Raw genomic sequence first — 19,287 nt, forward strand, 5'->3', positions numbered from 1 at the left:
TCTGATTCTACATTCTGATTCTACATTCTGATTCTACATTCTGATTCTACATTCTGATTCTACGTTCTGATTCTATGTTCTGATTCTAAATTCTGATTCTATGTTCTGATTCTACATTCTGATTCTACATTCTGATTCTACATTCTGATTCTACGTTCTGATTCTCTGTCCTGATTCTACATTCTGATTCTACATTCTGATTCTACGTTCTGATTCTATGTTCTGATTCTAAATTCTGATTCTAAATTCTGATTCTACATTCTGATTCTACATTCTGATTCTACATTCTGATTCTACGTTCTGATTCTCTGTCCTGATTCTAAGTTCAGATTCTCTGTCCTGATTCTACATCCTGATTCTAAGTTGTACTGGTGGTGGTTGTACTAGTTGCTACCGTCAGGCCCCTTGGTGCTGTCTACAGCCGGCGTGTCCTCCAGGACCTGTCTGTAGTAGAGCTCGTAGTATTCCACAGAGTCGTCTGAGAACAGGCTCCAGCACACACGCAGAGACGTCCGCGTGGCCGAGTTAGACACCTGGGGGTTGATGACCGGGGCAGATGGGGCTGGAATGAACCATGATCGTGACATTACAGAGAGAGAGGAATAGCTGTATGTGAATTAGTTTGTACTGCATTGATGTTTTATTTTCCTCCACAGAGGTTTATTTCATGGTCTTGACACTTTTTCTAAGTGACTGTGACAACACGAAACTAAGTCTCTATTCTATTGATTTCCACACTGCCTCTCCCCACAGACAATTTTAAACACAAAGGACTTGATTAAGACTATTTTATTACAGGATTTTTAAAACATTTTGAAACTTCTCTCAAATGTGTGTCCTTCCGTGGAATCAGAGATTCTGAGAAACAAAACAAAGCTGTCTGAGGTGAGTCACCAAGTGGATCAAAGATAGACACATGTCACAGACCGGTTCTAATGACACCCTACTGTAGTGCAGTACCTTGGACTAGATCCTTAAGGACCCTGGTCAACACTATATAGGGAACAGGGCCCTGGTCAACAGTATATAGGGAACAGGGCCCTGGTCAACACTATATAGGGAACAGGGCCCTGGTCAACACTATATAGGGAACAGGGCCCTGGTCAACACTATATAGGGAACAGGGCCCTGGTCAACACTATATAGGGAACAGGGCCCTGGTCAACACTATATAGGGAACAGGGCCCTGGTCAACACTATATAGGGAACAGGGCCCTGGTCAACACTATATAGGAAACAGGGCCCTGGTCAACACTATACAGGGAACAGGGCCCTGGTCAACACTATACAGGGAACAGGGCCCTGGTCAACACTATATAGGGAACAGGGCCCTGGTCAACACTATATAGGTAACAGGGCCCTGGTCAACACTATATAGGAAACAGGGCCCTGGTCAACACTATACAGGGAACAGGGCCCTGGTCAACACTATATAGGGAACAGGGCCCTGGTCAACACTATATAGGAAACAGGGCCCTGGTCAACACTATACAGGGAACAGGGCCCTGGTCAACACTATATAGGGAACAGGTCCCTGGTCAACACTATATAGGGAACAGGGCCCTGGTCAACACTATATAGGAAACAGGGCCCTGGTCAACACTATATAGGGAACAGGGCCCTGGTCAACACTATATAGGGAACAGGGCCCTGGTCAACACTATATAGGGAACAGGGCCCTGGTCAACACTATATAGGGAACAGGGCCCTGGTCAACACTATATAGGAAACAGGGCCCTGGTCAACAGTATATAGGAAACAGGGCCCTGGTCAACACTATATAGGAAACAGGGCCCTGGTCAACACTATATAGGAAACAGGGCCCTGGTCAACACTATATAGGGAACAGTGTCCTGGTCAACACTATATAGGAAACAGGGCCCTGGTCAACAGTATATAGGGAACAGGGCCCTGGTCAACACTATATAGGGAACAGGGCCCTGGTCAACAGTATATAGGGAACAGGGCCCTGGTCAACAGTATATAGGGAACAGGGCCCTGGTCAACACTATATAGGGAACAGGGCCCTGGTCAACAGTATATAGGGAACAGGGCCCTGGTCAACAGTATATAGGGAACAGGGCCCTGGTCAACAGTATATAGGGAACAGGGCCCTGGTCAACAGTATATAGGGAACAGGGCCCTGCTCAACACTATATAGGGAACAGGGCCCTGGTCAACACTATATAGGGAACAGGGCCCTGGTCAACACTATATAGGGAACAGGGCCCTGGTCAACACTATATAGGAAACAGGGCCCTGGTCAACAGTATATAGGAAACAGGGCCCTGGTCAACACTATATAGGAAACAGGGCCCTGGTCAACAGTATATAGGAAACAGGGCCCTGGTCAACACTATATAGGAAACAGGGCCCTGGTCAACACTATATAGGGAACAGTGTCCTGGTCAACACTATATAGGAAACAGGGCCCTGGTCAACAGTATATAGGGAACAGGGCCCTGGTCAACACTATATAGGGAACAGGGCCCTGGTCAACACTATATAGGGAACAGGGCCCTGGTCAACAGTATATAGGGAACAGGGCCCTGGTCAACAGTATATAGGGAACAGGGCCCTGGTCAACAGTATATAGGGAACAGGGCCCTGGTCAACAGTATATAGGGAACAGGGCCCTGGTCAACAGTATATAGGGAACAGGGCCCTGGTCAACAGAATATAGGGAACAGGGCCCTGCTCAACACTATATAGGGAACAGGGCCCAGGTCAACAGTATATAGGGATCAGGGCCCTGGTCAACAGTATATAGGGCACAGGGCCTGGTCAACAGTATATAGGGAACAGGGCCCTGGTCAACACTATATAGGGAACAGGGCCCTGGTCAACAGTATATAGGGGAACAGGGCCCTGGTCAACAGAATATAGGAAACAGGGTGCCATTTGAGGAATACATAATCTCTGTTCAAGACAGACTTACATCACAGCCATAATCTCTCTTCAAGACAGACTGACATCACAGCCATAATCTCTCTTCAAGACAGACTGACATCACAGACATAATCTCTCTTCAAGACAGACTGACATCACAGCCATAATCTCTCTTCAAGACAGACTGACATCACAGCCATAATCTCTCTTCAAGACAGACTGACATCACAGACATAATCTCTCTTCAAGACAGACTGATATCACAGCCAGAATCTCTCTTCAAAACAGACTGACATCACAGCCATAATCTCTCTTCAAGACAGACTGACATCACAGCCATAATCTCTCTTCAAGACAGACTGACATCACAGCCATAATCTCTCTTCAAGACAGACTGACGTCACAGCCAGCCTCTACAATCATTAACTACAGAAGCAGCATGAAGATTGTCTGTATTCCCTATGTAGTGCACTGCTTTTGACAAATAGGCTCTGGGTCCAACGTAGTGTTCTATATGGGGAATAGGGTGCCATTTGGGACACAGTCATTGACTCAGTCAAACTTCAGCAGAACGAAAGCATCACTCAAAAGTGCCTGACTCGTCACTCCAGTGGCCCAATGTAATTAAATACTCAGAGAAATTAAATCACTTTTCGCATCAAAATCATTTGTTTCTAAGCAACCCAACTCCCCTAGCTAACCTCCATTTATATAAAAAGAGTAGAGTTTGGAGTCTGGAAGGATTTCTCTGGGGCTCTGCTCTACTCTGTTCCACGCTCATACTCTTGGTCTAAAATCAGGGATGGGCAACTTTGATGGAGGTGGGGGCCACACAAAAAATCTTAACTCATCATGGGGGGCCTTGCAGTGGCTCGCGGGTCTGCGTACCCACATCCATACCCCTACCTTGCCAGAAAAAAACATTTTAGCGGCCCCCCCTCTTGACAACGGAGAGAAAACGTTTTAGAGTAAAGTTCCTGTAAAATCTACACATTTTGGCATGAGGCGTAGAGAACATTTTGCCGTTTTAAAACAAGAATGTGGTAAATCTACACATTTTGGCATGAGGCGTAGAGAACATTTTGCCGTTTTAAAACAAGAATGTGGTAAATCTACACATTTTGGCATGAGGCGTAGAGAACATTTTGCCGTTTTAAAACAAGAATGTGGTAAATCTACACATTTTGGCATGAGGCGTAGAGAACATTTTGCCGTTTTAAAACAAGAATGTGGTAAATCTACACATTTTGGCATGAGGCGTAGAGAACATTTTGCCGTTTTAAAACAGAATGTGGTAAATCTACACATTTTGGCATGAGGCGTAGAGAACATTTTGCTGTTTTAAAACAAGAATGCGGCAAATCTACACATTTTGGCATGAGGCGTAGAGAACATTTTGCCGTTTTAAAACAAGAATGCGGCAAATCTACACATTTTGGCATGAGGCGTAGAGAACATTTTGCCGTTTTAAAACAAGAATGTGGTAAATCTACACATTTTGGCATGAGGCGTAGAGAACATTTTGCCGTTTTAAAACAAGAATGCGGCAAATCTACACATTTTGGCATGAGGCGTAGAGAACATTTTGCCGTTTTAAAACAAGAATGCGGTAAATCTACACATTTTGGCATGAGGCGTAGAGAACATTTTGCCGTTTTAAAACAAGAATGCGGTAAATCTACACATTTTGGCATGAGGCGTAGAGAACATTTTGCCGTTTTAAAACAAGAATGCGGTAAATCTACACATTTTGGCATGAGGCGTAGAGAACATTTTGCCGTTTTAAAACAAGAATGTGGTAAATCTACACATTTTGGCATGAGGCGTAGAGAACATTTTGCCGTTTTAAAACAAGAATGCGGTAAATCTACATATTTTGCCATGAGGCGTAGAGAACATTTTGCCGTTTTAAAACAAGAATGTGGTAAATCTACACTTTTTGCCATGAGGCGTAGAGAACATTTTGCCATTTTAAAACAAGAATGCTGTAAATCTACATATTTTTCCATGAGGCGTAGAGAACATTTTGCCGTTTTAAAACAAGAATGCGGTAAATCTACACATTTTGCCATGGGGCGGGGAGAAGATTTTGCAAATGTATAACACATTTCATGCAATTCTACTCATATTGCCATGGGGCGAAAAGAAACATTTGCAGTTTTACTTCTTATTTACGGCAATTCTAGACATTTTGGCATGGGATGGAGAGAAATGTTTGAGTCCCCCACCCAAAATACAAAAAAATTATGTTTTTTATTTTAGACTTTGTAAATTGACCAGTTGCCCATCCATGGCCTAAATCTAATTACATTTAAATATATATATAATAATAATATTTTACCTTTATTTAACTAGGTAAGTCAGTTAAAAACACATTTTTATTTACAATGACGGCCTACCCCAGGCCAAACCCGAGCGACACTGGGCCGATTGTGCGCCGCCCTATGGGACTCCCAATCACGACCGCAAGTTTGTTAATAAAAATCTCAGATGTATCAACCGAGGCCAAAAATCATGGGATGGAAATGTCTGTACATTAAATGTACTACGTTATTCTGAATAAACCCGTTTTAAGAATAGAATTATGTGATCAGAGGGGGATGTAAAAAAACGTAAATAAAAATGTTTTGACAAATGGATGGATGAATGGACGAATGGATGGATGGATGGATGGATGGATGGATGGATGGATGGATGGACGAATGGATGGATGGATGGATGGATGGAGGGATGGATGGATGGATGGAGGGATGGATGGAGGGATGGATGGATGGATGGATGGATGGAGGGAGGGAGGGATGGATGGAGGGATGGATGGATGGAGGGATGGATGGATGGAGGGATGGATGGATGGATGGAGGGATGGATGGATGGATGGATGGAGGGATGGATGGATGGAGGGATGGATGGAGGGAGGGATGGATGGATGGATGGACGAATGGATGAATGGATGGATGGCAGTGGAGACTGCTGAGGGGAGGACGGCTCTTAATAACGTCTGGAACGGAGAGAATGGAATAGAATCCATGTGTTGGGTGTGTTTGATACCATTCCACTAATTCCTCTCCAGTCATTACCACGAGCCTGTCCTCCCCAATTAAGATGCCACCAATCTCCTGTAATGGATGGGTGGGTGGGTGTATGGAAGGATGGGTTGATTGATTGATCAGACCTGGTACGATGTTGATGGAGTCCATCATGGTCTTGACGTCTGACAGGTCAGCGAGGGGCATGTCAAACTCCAGAGGGGTCACCAGCGTCAGGTCAGGCTTCTCCTTCGCAAATTCCTCAATTCTGATTAGGAAAACAAAACATCAATCAGCAAAAACCTTGATTCTGATTGGACAAAACGCACCCAGGTCAGCAAACTCCTTTATTGTGATTGGACAAACAAAACACCTGTCAGCAAACTTCTCCATTCTGATTGGACAAACAGACCTGTGTTCAGTGAGGTGAAACGTTCAGAACGTTGCATATAGAAATGGAATGAATAGAGCTGACAAGATGCCCGATTCTACACCACGAAAAATCATACCTGTTCTACAAAATTGTTTGCTATCCGAAAGTTTTGTAACGTCGCAACCTTCTGAACAGAGCCCACCTAAAACAACACTGAAAATGAACATTGGGATGTAGCATCATGCGTCGTCATGCTATTCAAAACATAAGCTACGGCAACAAACCCTATTCAACAACAAACACATTCATTATACTGCTTAGTTTAAATTAGTTTGAATTAGTTGGCTAATTAGGATCGGAAGCTATTTTGGTTTCAGAATGAGCGTTGACGACAAACATAACCTGATATATTATCCTCATGAAACACTCCTAATCAGGCTGTTACACGGTTCACAGCAAATCACACGATTACACTGTTATTAACCAGACTCACTACCATGCAGTTGTAAACAAACACTTATCGTAGTTTTGTTATAGCCTGGTCCCAGATATCTGTGTGCCTTGCCAACTCCTATGGTCATGGTCAAGCAACAAGATAACACAAATGGATCAAGCGTGTTGGCAAGAGAACAAACAGATCTGGAACCAGGATAAAATGGATCTGGAACCAGGCTGAAATGGATCTGGAACCAATATAAAAATGGATCTGGAACCAGGATAAAATGGATCTGGAACCAGGATAAAATGGATCTGGATACAGGCTGAAATGGATCTAGAACCAGGATAAAATGGATCTGGAACCAGGATAAAATGGATCTGGAACCAGGATAAAATGGATCTGGAACCAGGCTGAAATGTATCTGGAACCAGGATAAAATGGATCTGGAACCAGGATAAAATGGATCTGGAACCAGGATAAAATGGATCTAGAACCAGGATAAAATGGATCTGGAACCAGGCTAGTTCGGTTATACTCTCAGGCTAGCAATGTTAGTCTCCTTACAGTATAGTATAGTATAGTTCTGTTGTATTCTCAGGCAGCAGTGTTAATCTCCTTACAGTATAGTATAGTATAGTATAGTTCTGTTGTAGTCTCAGGCAGCAGTGTTAGTCTCCTTACAGTATAGTATAGTATAGTTCTGTTGTAGTCTCAGGCAGCAGTGTTAGTCTCCTTACAGTATAGTATAGTATAGTTCTGTTGTAGTCTCAGGCAGCAGTGTTAGTCTCCTTACAGTATAGTATAGTATAGTTCTGTTGTAGTCTCAGGCAGCAGTGTTAGTCTCCTTACAGTATAGTATAGTATAGTTCTGTTGTAGTCTCAGGCAGCAGTGTTAGTCTCCTTACAGTATAGTATAGTATAGTATAGTTCTGTTGTAGTCTCAGGCAGCAGTGTTAGTCTCCTTACAGTATAGTATAGTATAGTTCTGTTGTAGTCTCAGGCAGCAGTGTTAGTCTCCTTACAGTATAGTATAGTATAGTTCTGTTGTAGTCTCAGGCAGCAGTGTTAGTCTCCTTACAGTATAGTATAGTATAGTTCTGTTGTAGTCTCAGGCAGCAGTGTTAGTCTCCTTACAGTATAGTATAGTATAGTTCTGTTGTAGTCTCAGGCAGCAGTGTTAGTCTCCTTACAGTATAGTATAGTATAGTTCTGTTGTAGTCTCAGGCAGCAGTGTTAGTCTCCTTACAGTATAGTATAGTATAGTTCTGTTGTAGTCTCAGGCAGCAGTGTTAATCTCCTTACAGTATAGTATAGTATAGTTATGTTGTAGTCTCAGGCAGCAGTGTTAGTCTCCTTACAGTATAGTATAGTATAGTTCTGTTGTAGTCTCAGGCAGCAGTGTTAATCTCCTTACAGTATAGTATAGTATAGTTCTGTTGTAGTCTCAGGCAGCAGTGTTAATCTCCTTACAGTATAGTATAGTATAGTTCTGTTGTAGTCTCAGGCAGCACTGTTAATCTCCTTACATTATAGTATAGTATAGTATAGTTCTGTTGTATTCTAAGGCAGCAGTGTTAATCTCCGTTCAGTACTTTACCTCTTCATGGTGGGCATAACAGCCTGTCAAGGGAAAGTTCACAACATCAAAAGTCAACTCCTCCAGTGGTCATTAACATTTTAAGGTTCATAAAACCTGATTAAAACATCACAAAGACCACAGAATATACACTCAGTGGCCAGTTTATTAGGTACACCACACCACCCCGCTCACGAAAATGGTTCGCTCCTACAGAAAGTGAGTCACGTTGCCGTGGCTTGCTATATAAAGCAGGCAGACAGGCATTGAGGCATTCAGTTACTGTTCGATTGAACGTTAGAATGGGCTAAACGAGTGACCGAAGCACATTTTAACGTGGTATGATCGTCATTGCCAGGTGCGTCGGTTCCAGTATCTCAGGAACGGCCTCCTGGGCTTTTCACTCCCGACAGTCTCTCGGGTTTACCCAGAATGGTGTGACAAACAAAAAACACAACTCCGAGCAAAACAAAGTTATCGTAAACTTTTAAACGTTTCAAAGTTATTGCAAGTTATAAAGCTAAATTCAATGATTTAATCTTGTAATAAGTCATTGTGCCGACCGACCCACTACAACAGACCTGTAGAAAGAGTCGTTTGTCCTCGGTGCGGTACAGTTCCTGGGCGGTCTCAATCAGGTCCTTGGATGCGTCCAGGGTGCGTCCGCAGCCCAGCAGCTGAGTGTACAAGGCCTCCAACTTCCTCTTCTTCTCCTCCCCCAGCGCAGCGGCTCGCTCGTCGTAACGATGGGACAACGTCTGTAGAACATCGTTGCAGTGCTGCTCCAGGTGTTGCTCCTGACGACCAAAATTCTCCTGAAAGACATGAGACGCTTCATGAAGCGATGATCAGGGGCTCCCAAACGGGGCTCACAGATCCATGGTTGAAAACCCGTGGATGTGTCTTTGTTATGTGTACTGTGGTTGTCGTGTCAGTGATAGTGGTTGTCATGTCAGTGATAGTGGTTGTGTCAGTAATAGTGGTTGTTGTGTCAGTAATAGTGGTTGTTGTGTCAGTAGTAGTGGTTGTTGTGTCAGTAATAGTGGTTGCTGTGTCAGTAATAGTGGTTGCTGTGTCAGTTATAGTGGTTGTTGTGGCAGTAATAGTAGTGGTTGTGTCAGTGATAGTGGTTGTTGTGTCAGTAATAGTGGTTGTTGTGTCAGTAATAGTGATTGTGGCAGTAATAGTAGTGGTTGTGTCAGTAATAGTGGTTGTTGTGTCAGTAATAGTGGTTGTTGTGGCAGTAATAGTAGTGGTTGTGTCAGTGATAGTGGTTGTTGTGTCAGTAATAGTGGTTGTTGTGTCAGTAATAGTGATTGTGGCAGTAATAGTAGTGGTTGTGTCAGTAATAGTGGTTGCTGTGTCAGTAATAGTGGTTCCTGTGTCAGTCATAGTGGTTGTTGTGTCAGTAATAGTGGTTGTTGTGTCAGTAATAATGGTTGTGTCAGTAATAGTAGTTGTTGTGTCAGTAATAATGGTTGTGTCAGTAATAGTAGTTGTTGTGTCAGTAATAGTGGTTGTTGTGTCAGTAATAATGGTTGTTGTGTCAGTAATAATGGTTCCTGTGTCAGTAATAGTGGTTGTGTCAGTAGTAGTGGTTGTTGTGTCAGTAGTAGTGGTTGTTGTGTCAGTAATAGTGGTTGTTGTGTCAGTAATAGTAGTTGTTGTGTCAGTAATAGTGGTTGTTGTACCTCCACAGTGAGGAAGATCTCTTCTAGATGTCCTGCAAAGTTCTCCATCTCCACCACCTTCTCCTCCAGCTTAGTCCTGATGTTATTCACCTTGTCCTGAAGGCACAGCAGAAATGAACTCTTACAGAGGGGCAAGGTTCGCCAGAGGGGCAAGGTTCAACACACACCTTCCCCTACCTCCGACTCAACACACACCCTCCCCTACCTCCGACTCAACACACACCCTCCCCTTACCTCCGACTCAACACACACCTTCCCCTAGCTCCGACTCAACACACACATTCCCCTTACCTCCGACTCAACACACACCCTCCTCTTATACCTCCGACACAACACACACCCTCCCCTTACCTCCGACTCCTTGTGCTCCTCAAACACGTCATCGTGTCCGTCCACAGAGCTGTCAGGTGATGGAGTTCCATCCTCATCTGAAGACGGGACATACGCCTCAAACCTGCTGATGATCACTTTATTGTATCCATTATTAAATGATTGATGCGTGCATCATGTCATGCAAAGATTATATACATAGTGCATTAGACACCTTGGTGGCAGTAGCCTTGAGGTTTGAGAGGCGGGCCAGTAACCAGAGGTTTGCCGGTTCGAACCCCTGAACCCCTGCCTGCAAGGGGAATCTTCAGGGAGTGAGCCGGAAGCCGGAGGATCCTGTACACTACCTACTACAGTTGTGCCCTTGAACAAGGCACTTTACCCCCAAGTACCCCTGTCAGCCTGGGATGTTTGTGTTGTGTATCAGGTTGGGTACTGTGACAGCAACAAACCAAAAAAAGAATATCTGTGCAAATGGACCAATAAAGCAGGTGTTGTATTACGGACCTCAGAGAGTCGCTGGTATCTGTGGAGAAACGCTGGATGGTAGAGGACAACTCTCTAGTCTCTGTTCTCTCAGACACCACTACGAAGGCCTCTTTGGTAGGGAGATCCCTGTTCACCTCCTCCTCCTTCACCTCCTCCTGGTGCTCCTCCCCACGCTCCTCGTCTCCACTCAGAACCTCCTCAGTGATGACATCCAGCCTGCTTCCTGTGAAGACCTCATACAGGTCCATGATGGGAGGAGGAGGGTGGAGGTACTGTGGTGGAGGGACTGTGGTGGAGATACTGTGGTGGAGGGACTGTGGTGGAGATACTGTGGTGCAGATACTGTGGTGGAGATACTGTGGTGGAGATACTGTGGTGGAGGTACTGTGGTGGAGATACTGTGGTGGACAGGACAATCAAATAAAACATGTCAGATTAACATTTTTCCACAAAGGATCAGGATCCCACTGGAGTTAGGTATTGTCAAATATTTTGATGTTCTATTCACCCAACATTAACCAACCAGTCATTCACTTGTGTTAATGTATATGCTTTATGTACCTTTAAAAATAAGTATAAATATTCCATTAGTTTTCTTATGGAAGCCATGCAAAGAGTTCATTATTTGCAATCAAAACAAGTATGATTCATGGTCTTAAATGTTTAGAAAAAACACTTGTTCAGAAATAACTGTACACAGTGATGACAGTTAAAGGAGGGTTTGCTTCTCTAACATCCTGGAACCTCTGTCAAAACATGGACCAGGCATGCTGTACACATAAACTCAAACACACCATTTAAACTATGCTGGAGTTTCATATTTATTTGCTATAATTATGACTAGACATATCAGTTATTATAGCCTAGTTACTAACAATTCAAAAACACTGGTTAAGTTTACCTTGGTGAGAAATTATTCAATAACTCCCCCAGCAACGTCGATTCAGGGCGACCATTGACAGTGTTTTTGACAGGCTAACCAAGCAAAGCAAATACAGTTCGTGACAAATATAGCAGGAACCCCAACTGTTATGCACACAGATCAAGTGTCAGCATGGGTATTTTCACACAGTGCCAAAATCTGCCTTTAGTCGCCTAATAAGAGTGATAATATTGTATTTAATCCAATAGTATTTGATTGTGAATGTGGTCATTATTTTCTTGAAGGTGACACATTGTATTGAATATTCAAATCTCTTGGCATAAATCGCTGATACATTGTAGCGAATGAAATTGGCTGTGGAATTCCCCCTGAGCATGTGACGGAAAGGTCAAAGTTGAAGGTAAAAGAGAACGCCGCAGGAAATACTACGTCATCGTTACAAATGGCCGACGTTGTAAACAAGGCAGAGGAATACAAGTTTTAGTTCGCTAGCTAGCTAGCTACATGTTTACCACACAAAAAAAATGAATAGCATAGACTGCGAGCGTTTGGACAGCTTGGACGGCTGGGTCGCCATCAAAACGAACATATTCGAAGAAAACGAGACGTTCAAACTCGGTTTTATCGTTCAGTGGAATGTGATCGAGTCCAAGTTCGCGGTCACCTGTCACAACAGAACTCTCCAGCGACAGAAGCGCAAAGACCAGCTTGCTGTCTGCGAAACCGAAACCAGCTGGGCCGGACTCTTCTCTGTTAACGACTTAAAAAATGTCCACCGTCAGTTTACAGGGGTCGGGGATGTCGTCGCACCCTATTTCCCCGACCTGTCGGACTTCAAGGAGGGTAACATTTGGGACATGATCTTTCTCGGTAGCAATCGGACGTTCAACCAAGATGATCAAGAGAGAGATCTGGATACACCTTGCCGTCAGCTGGAGAAGTACTTCAGCACTGCGATCGATATCTGTGGCAGGAAGATAGTGCTAGACTCGCTTTTCCCGCAGGACGATCGAGATGTCGAGGAGTACTTTGAGAACATGCAGGAGTTCAAGAGGAAAACCATGCAGGATGAGGTCACCAGGGCTAAGGATCACCTTAGAAAGGTCAGTGGCCAATTTGAATTAGTGATCTATACAAGCTGTGGCCTGTCACTGTTCTTCAATCCTGGTCCAGCCACATGGGTTGCAAACTTTTGTTCCAACCCAGCACTAACCAATCACTAGGCCTACGCCCTTGCTCATTTGAATCAGGAGTAGGCTACATTGAGCTGGGCTGGAACAAAAGCCTGCAGTCTCAGGGGGCTCCCATGAGGCATACCGGTAGTCTACTCTGTTTACCGATGCCCCCACTATCCAGTAATCAAGTCACTGTGAGTAAACCCTAAAAATGTCTGTCCAACATTTAGGCATTTTAAATCTCCTCATGACACTGGGATAGATGCCCTTCCACCCTGGTTCACATAGGGGTTTTAATAAAGATGCAGTGTCACTGTCGTCACTATTGTTGCGAAATATGACACCACGTGAGAAGGAAAACATGACCAATCCGTTGATTATCCAGTCCGGCTTCATTCCTGTTACTCATGTTGTTATCACCCTGCAAGGTGTTCTCCCCTGAGGTCTTGGCTAGAAACAGGGACATTAGCCTGTCATTCATTCTCTGTTTCTATGTTGACAGTAGTTTTAGGATAATTATTTTAATTTAACTAGGCAAGTCAGTTAAAAACAAATTCTTATTTACAATGACAGCCTACCGGGGAACAGGGGCACATTTTTACCTCGTCAGCTCGGGGGTTTCGGTTACTGATCCCGGTAGCCTACTGTTTCACAGTGTCATTTTCCCAAACTGAATTCTCATAAATTGCCATCCAATTTGACTTTTGTTTTCAAAAAGTATCTCAGTAGAACATTGCAAGTAAGAACATTGAATTATACTGTGCTGATATTACCGTGCGTTATAGGAAAATAATGCACGCTCTAGAATGGTCTTCAAGCCAATCAGAGACAAGTATTCAACAATGCCATGGTATGAACTGTGTTAAAGCAGATAGGCTTTATAAAGACGTTCAAACGGCAGAAACATGACTTAGTTTTTACACTTGCTGCTTCTTGCTGTTTATTATCTATGCAGTCACTTTACCCCTACCTGTGTACAAATGACCTCGACTAACCTGTACCCCCGCACACTGACTCAATACCGGTGCCCCCTGTATATAGCCTCGTTATTGTTATGTCGTTTTATTGTTACTTAAAAAATTATATATATATATATATATATATATATATATATATATATATATATATATATATATATATATATATATATATATATATATATAGTTTATTTAGTACATATTTTATTAACTCTAATTTTTTAACTGCATTGTTGGTTAAGGTATTGTAAGTAAGCATTTCCCAGTAAGGTCTATACCTGCTGTATTCGGTGTATGTGACAAATAACATTTGATTTGATTTCTCTCTCCCTATTATCCATGCACAACCCTGTGCAGTAATATAGGCCTGTACAGTGTCTATATACACAACAACCAAGATGTTTCAAAGGCAGAACAAAATGTACTCTTCTCTCCTTATTTCCTGTACCATGCTGCTCTAATCCTGTGGGTGTGAGGTGAGCATCGAGGCTGGATTAGTTTGGCAAGAGAGTGGAGATGTTTAAGAGGGAGAGAGAGAGAACGATCTGAGAGACAAGGCAAGAAGGGCCTTCTATGCCATGAAAAGGAACAAAATTCAACATCCCAATTATTAGGATCTGGCTAAAAATACTTGAATAATTTCTAGAACCAATTGCCCTTTATGGTTGTTAAGTCTGGGGCACACTCACCAACCAAGATAAAACAAAATGGCAATTCAGACTCTGCATGCAGAATTCTGTAAGAATACCCCAAATAATGCATGCAGAGTAGAATTAGGATGATACCTGCTAATTATCCAAATCCAGAAAAGAGATGCTTAAAGGAACCGATTCCCAAACCTTCGTAACAAACCATCACCTACAGAGAGATGAACCTGGAGAAGAGTCCCCTAAGCAAGCTGGTCCTGGGGATCTGTTCACAAACACAAACACACCCCACAGAGCCCCAGGACAGCAACACAATTAGACCCAACCAAATCATGAGAAAACAAAAATATAATTACTTGACACATTGGAAAGAATTAACAATAAAACTGAGCAAACTAGAATGCTATTTGGCCCTAAACAGAGAGTACACAGCGGCAGAATACCTGACCACTGTGACTGACCCAAACTCAAGGAAAGCTATTTGGCCCTAAACAGAGAGTACACAGTGGCAGAATACCTGACCACTGACTGACCCAAACTTAAGGAATGCTATTTGGCCCTAAACAGAGAGTACACAGTGGCAGAATACCTGACCACTGACTGACCCAAACTTAAGGAATGCTATTTGGCCCTAAACAGAGAGTACACAGTGGCAGAATACCTGACCACTGACTGACCCAAACTTAAGGAATGCTATTTGGCCCTAAACAGAGAGTACACAGTGGCAGAATACCTGTCCACTGACTGACCCAAAATTAAGGAATGCTATTTGACCCTAAACAGAGAGTACACAGTGGCAGAATACCTGACCACTGACTGACCCAAACTTAAGGAATGCTATTTGGCCCTAAACAGAGAGTACACAGTGGCAGAATACCTGACCACTGACTGACCCAAACTTAAGGAATGCTATTTGGCCCTAAACAGAGAGTACACAGTGGCAGAATACCTGACCACTGACTGACCCAAACTTAAGGAATGCTATTTGGCCCTAAACAGAGAGTACACAGTGGCAGAATACCTGACCACTGACTGACCCAAACTTAAGGAATGCTATTTGGCCCTAAACAGAGAGTACACAGTGGCAGAATACCTGTCCACTGACTGACCCAAAATTAAGGAATGGTATTTGGCCCTAAACAGAGAGTACACAGTGGCAGAATACCTGACCACTGACTGACCCAAACTTAAGGAATGCTATTAAGCTCTAAACAGAGAGTACACAGTGGCAGAATACCTGTCCACTGACTGACCCAAAATTAAGGAATGCTATTTGACCCTAAACAGAGAGTACACAGTGGCAGAATACCTGACCACTGACTGACCCAAACTTAAGGAATGCTATTTGGCCCTAAACAGAGAGTACACAGTGGCAGAATACCTGTCCACTGACTGACCCAAACTTAAGGAATGCTATTTGGCCCTAAACAGAGAGTACACAGTGGCAGAATACCTGACCACTGACTGACCCAAACTTAAGGAATGCTATTTGGCCCTAAACAGAGAGTACACAGTGGCAGAATACCTGACCACTGACTGACCCAAACTTAAGGAATGCTATTTGGCCCTAAACAGAGAGTACACAGTGGCAGAATACCTGTCCACTGACTGACCCAAACTTAAGGAATGCTATTTGGCCCTAAACAGAGAGTACACAGTGGCAGAATACCTGACCACTGACTGACCCAAAATTAAGGAATGCTATTTGGCCCTAAACAGAGAGTACACAGTGGCAGAATACCTGACCACTGACTGACCCAAACTTAAGGAATGCTATTTGGCCCTAAACAGAGAGTACACAGTGGCAGAATACCTGACCACTGACTGACCCAAACTTAAGGAACGCTTTGACCCTAAACAGAGAGTACACAGTGGCAGAATACCTGACCACTGACTGACCCAAACTTAAGGAATGCTATTTGGCCCTAAACAGAGAGTACACAGTGGCAGAATACCTGACCACTGACTGACCCAAACTTAAGGAACGCTTTGACCCTAAACAGAGAGTACACAGTGGCAGAATACCTGACCACTGACTGACCCAAACTTAAGGAATGCTATTTGGCCCTAAACAGAGAGTACACAGTGGCAGAATACCTGTCCACTGACTGACCCAAACTTAAGGAATGCTATTTGGCCCTAAACAGAGAGTACACAGTGGCAGAATACCTGACCACTGACTGACCCAAACTTAAGGAACGCTTTGACCCTAAACAGAGAGTACACAGTGGCAGAATACCTGACCACTGACTGACCCAAACTTAAGGAATGCTATTTGGCCCTAAACAGAGAGTACACAGTGGCAGAATACCTGACCACTGACTGACCCAAAATTAAGGAAAGCTATTTGGCCCTAAACAGAGAGTACACAGTGGCAGAATACCTGACCACTGACTGACCCAAACTTAAGGAATGCTATTTGGCCCTAAACAGAGAGTACACAGTGGCAGAATACCTGACCACTGACTGACCCAAAATTAAGGAATGCTATTTGGCCCTAAACAGAGAGTACACAGTGGCAGAATACCTGACCACTGACTGACCCAAACTTAAGGAATGCTATTTGGCCCTAAACAGAGAGTACACAGTGGCAGAATACCTGACCACTGACTGACCCAAACTTAAGGAATGCTATTTGGCCCTAAACAGAGAGTACACAGTGGCAGAATACCTGACCACTGACTGACCCAAACTTAAGGAATGCTATTTGGCCCTAAACAGAGAGTACACAGTGGCAGAATACCTGTCCACTGACTGACCCAAACTTAAGGAATGCTATTTGGCCCTAAACAGAGAGTACACAGTGGCAGAATACCTGACCACTGACTGACCCAAACTTAAGGAATGCTATTTGGCCCTAAACAGAGAGTACACAGTGGCAGAATACCTGACCACTGACTGACCCAAACTTAAGGAATGCTATTTGGCCCTAAACAGAGAGTACACAGTGGCAGAATACCTGTCCACTGACTGACCCAAACTTAAGGAATGCTATTTGGCCCTAAACAGAGAGTACACAGTGGCAGAATACCTGACCACTGACTGACCCAAAATTAAGGAATGCTATTTGGCCCTAAACAGAGAGTACACAGTGGCAGAATACCTGACCACTGACTGACCCAAACTTAAGGAATGCTATTTGGCCCTAAACAGAGAGTACACAGTGGCAGAATACCTGACCACTGACTGACCCAAACTTAAGGAATGCTATTTGGCCCTAAACAGAGAGTACACAGTGGCAGAATACCTGACCACTGACTGACCCAAACTTAAGGAATGCTATTTGGCCCTAAACAGAGAGTACACAGTGGCAGAATACCTGACCACTGACTGACCCAAACTTAAGGAATGCTATTTGGCCCTAAACAGAGAGTACACAGTGGCAGAATACCTGACCACTGACTGACCCAAACTTAAGGAATGCTATTTGGCCCTAAACAGAGAGTACACAGTGGCAGAATACCTGACCTCTGACTGACCCAAACTTAAGGAATGCTATTTGGCCCTAAACAGAGAGTACACAGTGGCAGAATACCTGACCACTGACTGACCCAAACTTAAGGAATGCTATTTGGCCCTAAACAGAGAGTACACAGTGGCAGAATACCTGTCCACTGACTGACCCAAAATTAAGGAATGGTATTTGGCCCTAAACAGAGAGTACACAGTGGCAGAATACCTGTCCACTGACTGACCCAAAATTAAGGAATGGTATTTGGCCCTAAACAGAGAGTACACAGTGGCAGAATACCTGTCCACTGACTGACCCAAAATTAAGGAATGGTATTTGGCCCTAAACAGAGAGTACACAGTGGCAGAATACCTGTCCACTGACTGACCCAAAATTAAGGAATGGTATTTGGCCCTAAACAGAGAGTACACAGTGGCAGAATACCTGTCCACTGACTGACCCAAAATTAAGGAATGGTATTTGGCCCTAAACAGAGAGTACACAGTGGCAGAATACCTGACCACTGACTGACCCAAACTTAAGGAATGCTATTTGGCCCTAAACAGAGAGTACACAGTGGCAGAATACCTGACCACTGACTGACCCAAAATTAAGGAATGGTATTTGGCCCTAAACAGAGAGTACACAGTGGCAGAATACCTGTCCACTGACTGACCCAAAATTAAGGAATGGTATTTGGCCCTAAACAGAGAGTACACAGTGGCAGAATACCTGACCACTGACTGACCCAAACTTAAGGAATGCTATTTGGCCCTAAACAGAGAGTACACAGTGGCAGAATACCTGACCACTGACTGACCCAAAATTAAGGAATGGTATTTGGCCCTAAACAGAGAGTACACAGTGGCAGAATACCTGACCACTGACTGACCCAAACTTAAGGAATGCTATTTGACCCTAAACAGAGAGTACACAGTGGCAGAATACCTGTCCACTGACTGACCCAAACTTAAGGAATGCTATTTGGCCCTAAACAGAGAGTACACAGTGGCAGAATACCTGACCACTGACTGACCCAAACTTAAGGAATGCTATTTGGCCCTAAACAGAGAGTACACAGTGGCAGAATACCTGACCACTGACTGACCCAAACTTAAGGAATGCTATTTGGCCCTAAACAGAGAGTACACAGTGGCAGAATACCTGACCACTGACTGACCCAAACTTAAGGAATGCTATTTGGCCCTAAACAGAGAGTACACAGTGGCAGAATACCTGTCCACTGACTGACCCAAAATTAAGGAATGCTATTTGACCCTAAACAGAGAGTACACAGTGGCAGAATACCTGACCACTGACTGACCCAAACTTAAGGAATGC

At 43.7% G+C, this 19,287-nt stretch overlaps 2 protein-coding genes across 7 annotated transcripts in view; one reads left to right on the forward strand and one right to left on the reverse strand.

The window, feature by feature from the left end:
- Positions 1-12,107, reverse strand: part of fsd2 (fibronectin type III and SPRY domain containing 2) — a 56,775-nt gene extending 44,668 nt beyond the window's left edge. Inside the window, exons 1-8 of one of the 5 annotated variants that reach the window (XM_090223189.1) lie at positions 11,715-12,107; positions 10,832-11,036; positions 10,346-10,448; positions 9,995-10,090; positions 8,885-9,118; positions 8,325-8,347; positions 6,062-6,183; positions 395-562 (exon numbers count right to left, since the gene is read on the reverse strand). In XM_090223189.1, the coding sequence (XP_090079315.1) occupies positions 395-562; positions 6,062-6,183; positions 8,325-8,347; positions 8,885-9,118; positions 9,995-10,042 (595 nt within the window). In that variant the 5' untranslated portion in view covers positions 10,043-10,090; positions 10,346-10,448; positions 10,832-11,036; positions 11,715-12,107. Of the gene's footprint in view, positions 1-394; positions 563-6,061; positions 6,184-8,324; positions 8,348-8,884; positions 9,119-9,994; positions 10,091-10,345; positions 10,449-10,831; positions 11,314-11,714 lie in introns of those variants that run through there. The other 4 variants (XM_090223186.1, XM_090223187.1, XM_090223188.1 and 1 more) reach the window with 4 other exon arrangements.
- whamm (WASP homolog associated with actin, golgi membranes and microtubules) overlaps positions 12,055-19,287 on the forward strand; it is a 35,884-nt gene continuing 28,651 nt past the window's right edge. For both annotated transcript variants that reach the window (XM_090223182.1, XM_090223184.1), the window contains exon 1: positions 12,055-12,799. In XM_090223182.1, coding sequence (XP_090079308.1) covers positions 12,221-12,799 — 579 coding nt within the window. In that variant the 5' untranslated portion in view covers positions 12,055-12,220. The remainder of the gene's footprint in view (positions 12,800-19,287) is intronic.

Source organism: Oncorhynchus mykiss, chromosome 26, assembly GCF_057628025.1.
Source record: "Oncorhynchus mykiss isolate SJ-2025 chromosome 26, ASM5762802v1, whole genome shotgun sequence".
NCBI lineage: Eukaryota > Metazoa > Chordata > Actinopteri > Salmoniformes > Salmonidae > Oncorhynchus > Oncorhynchus mykiss.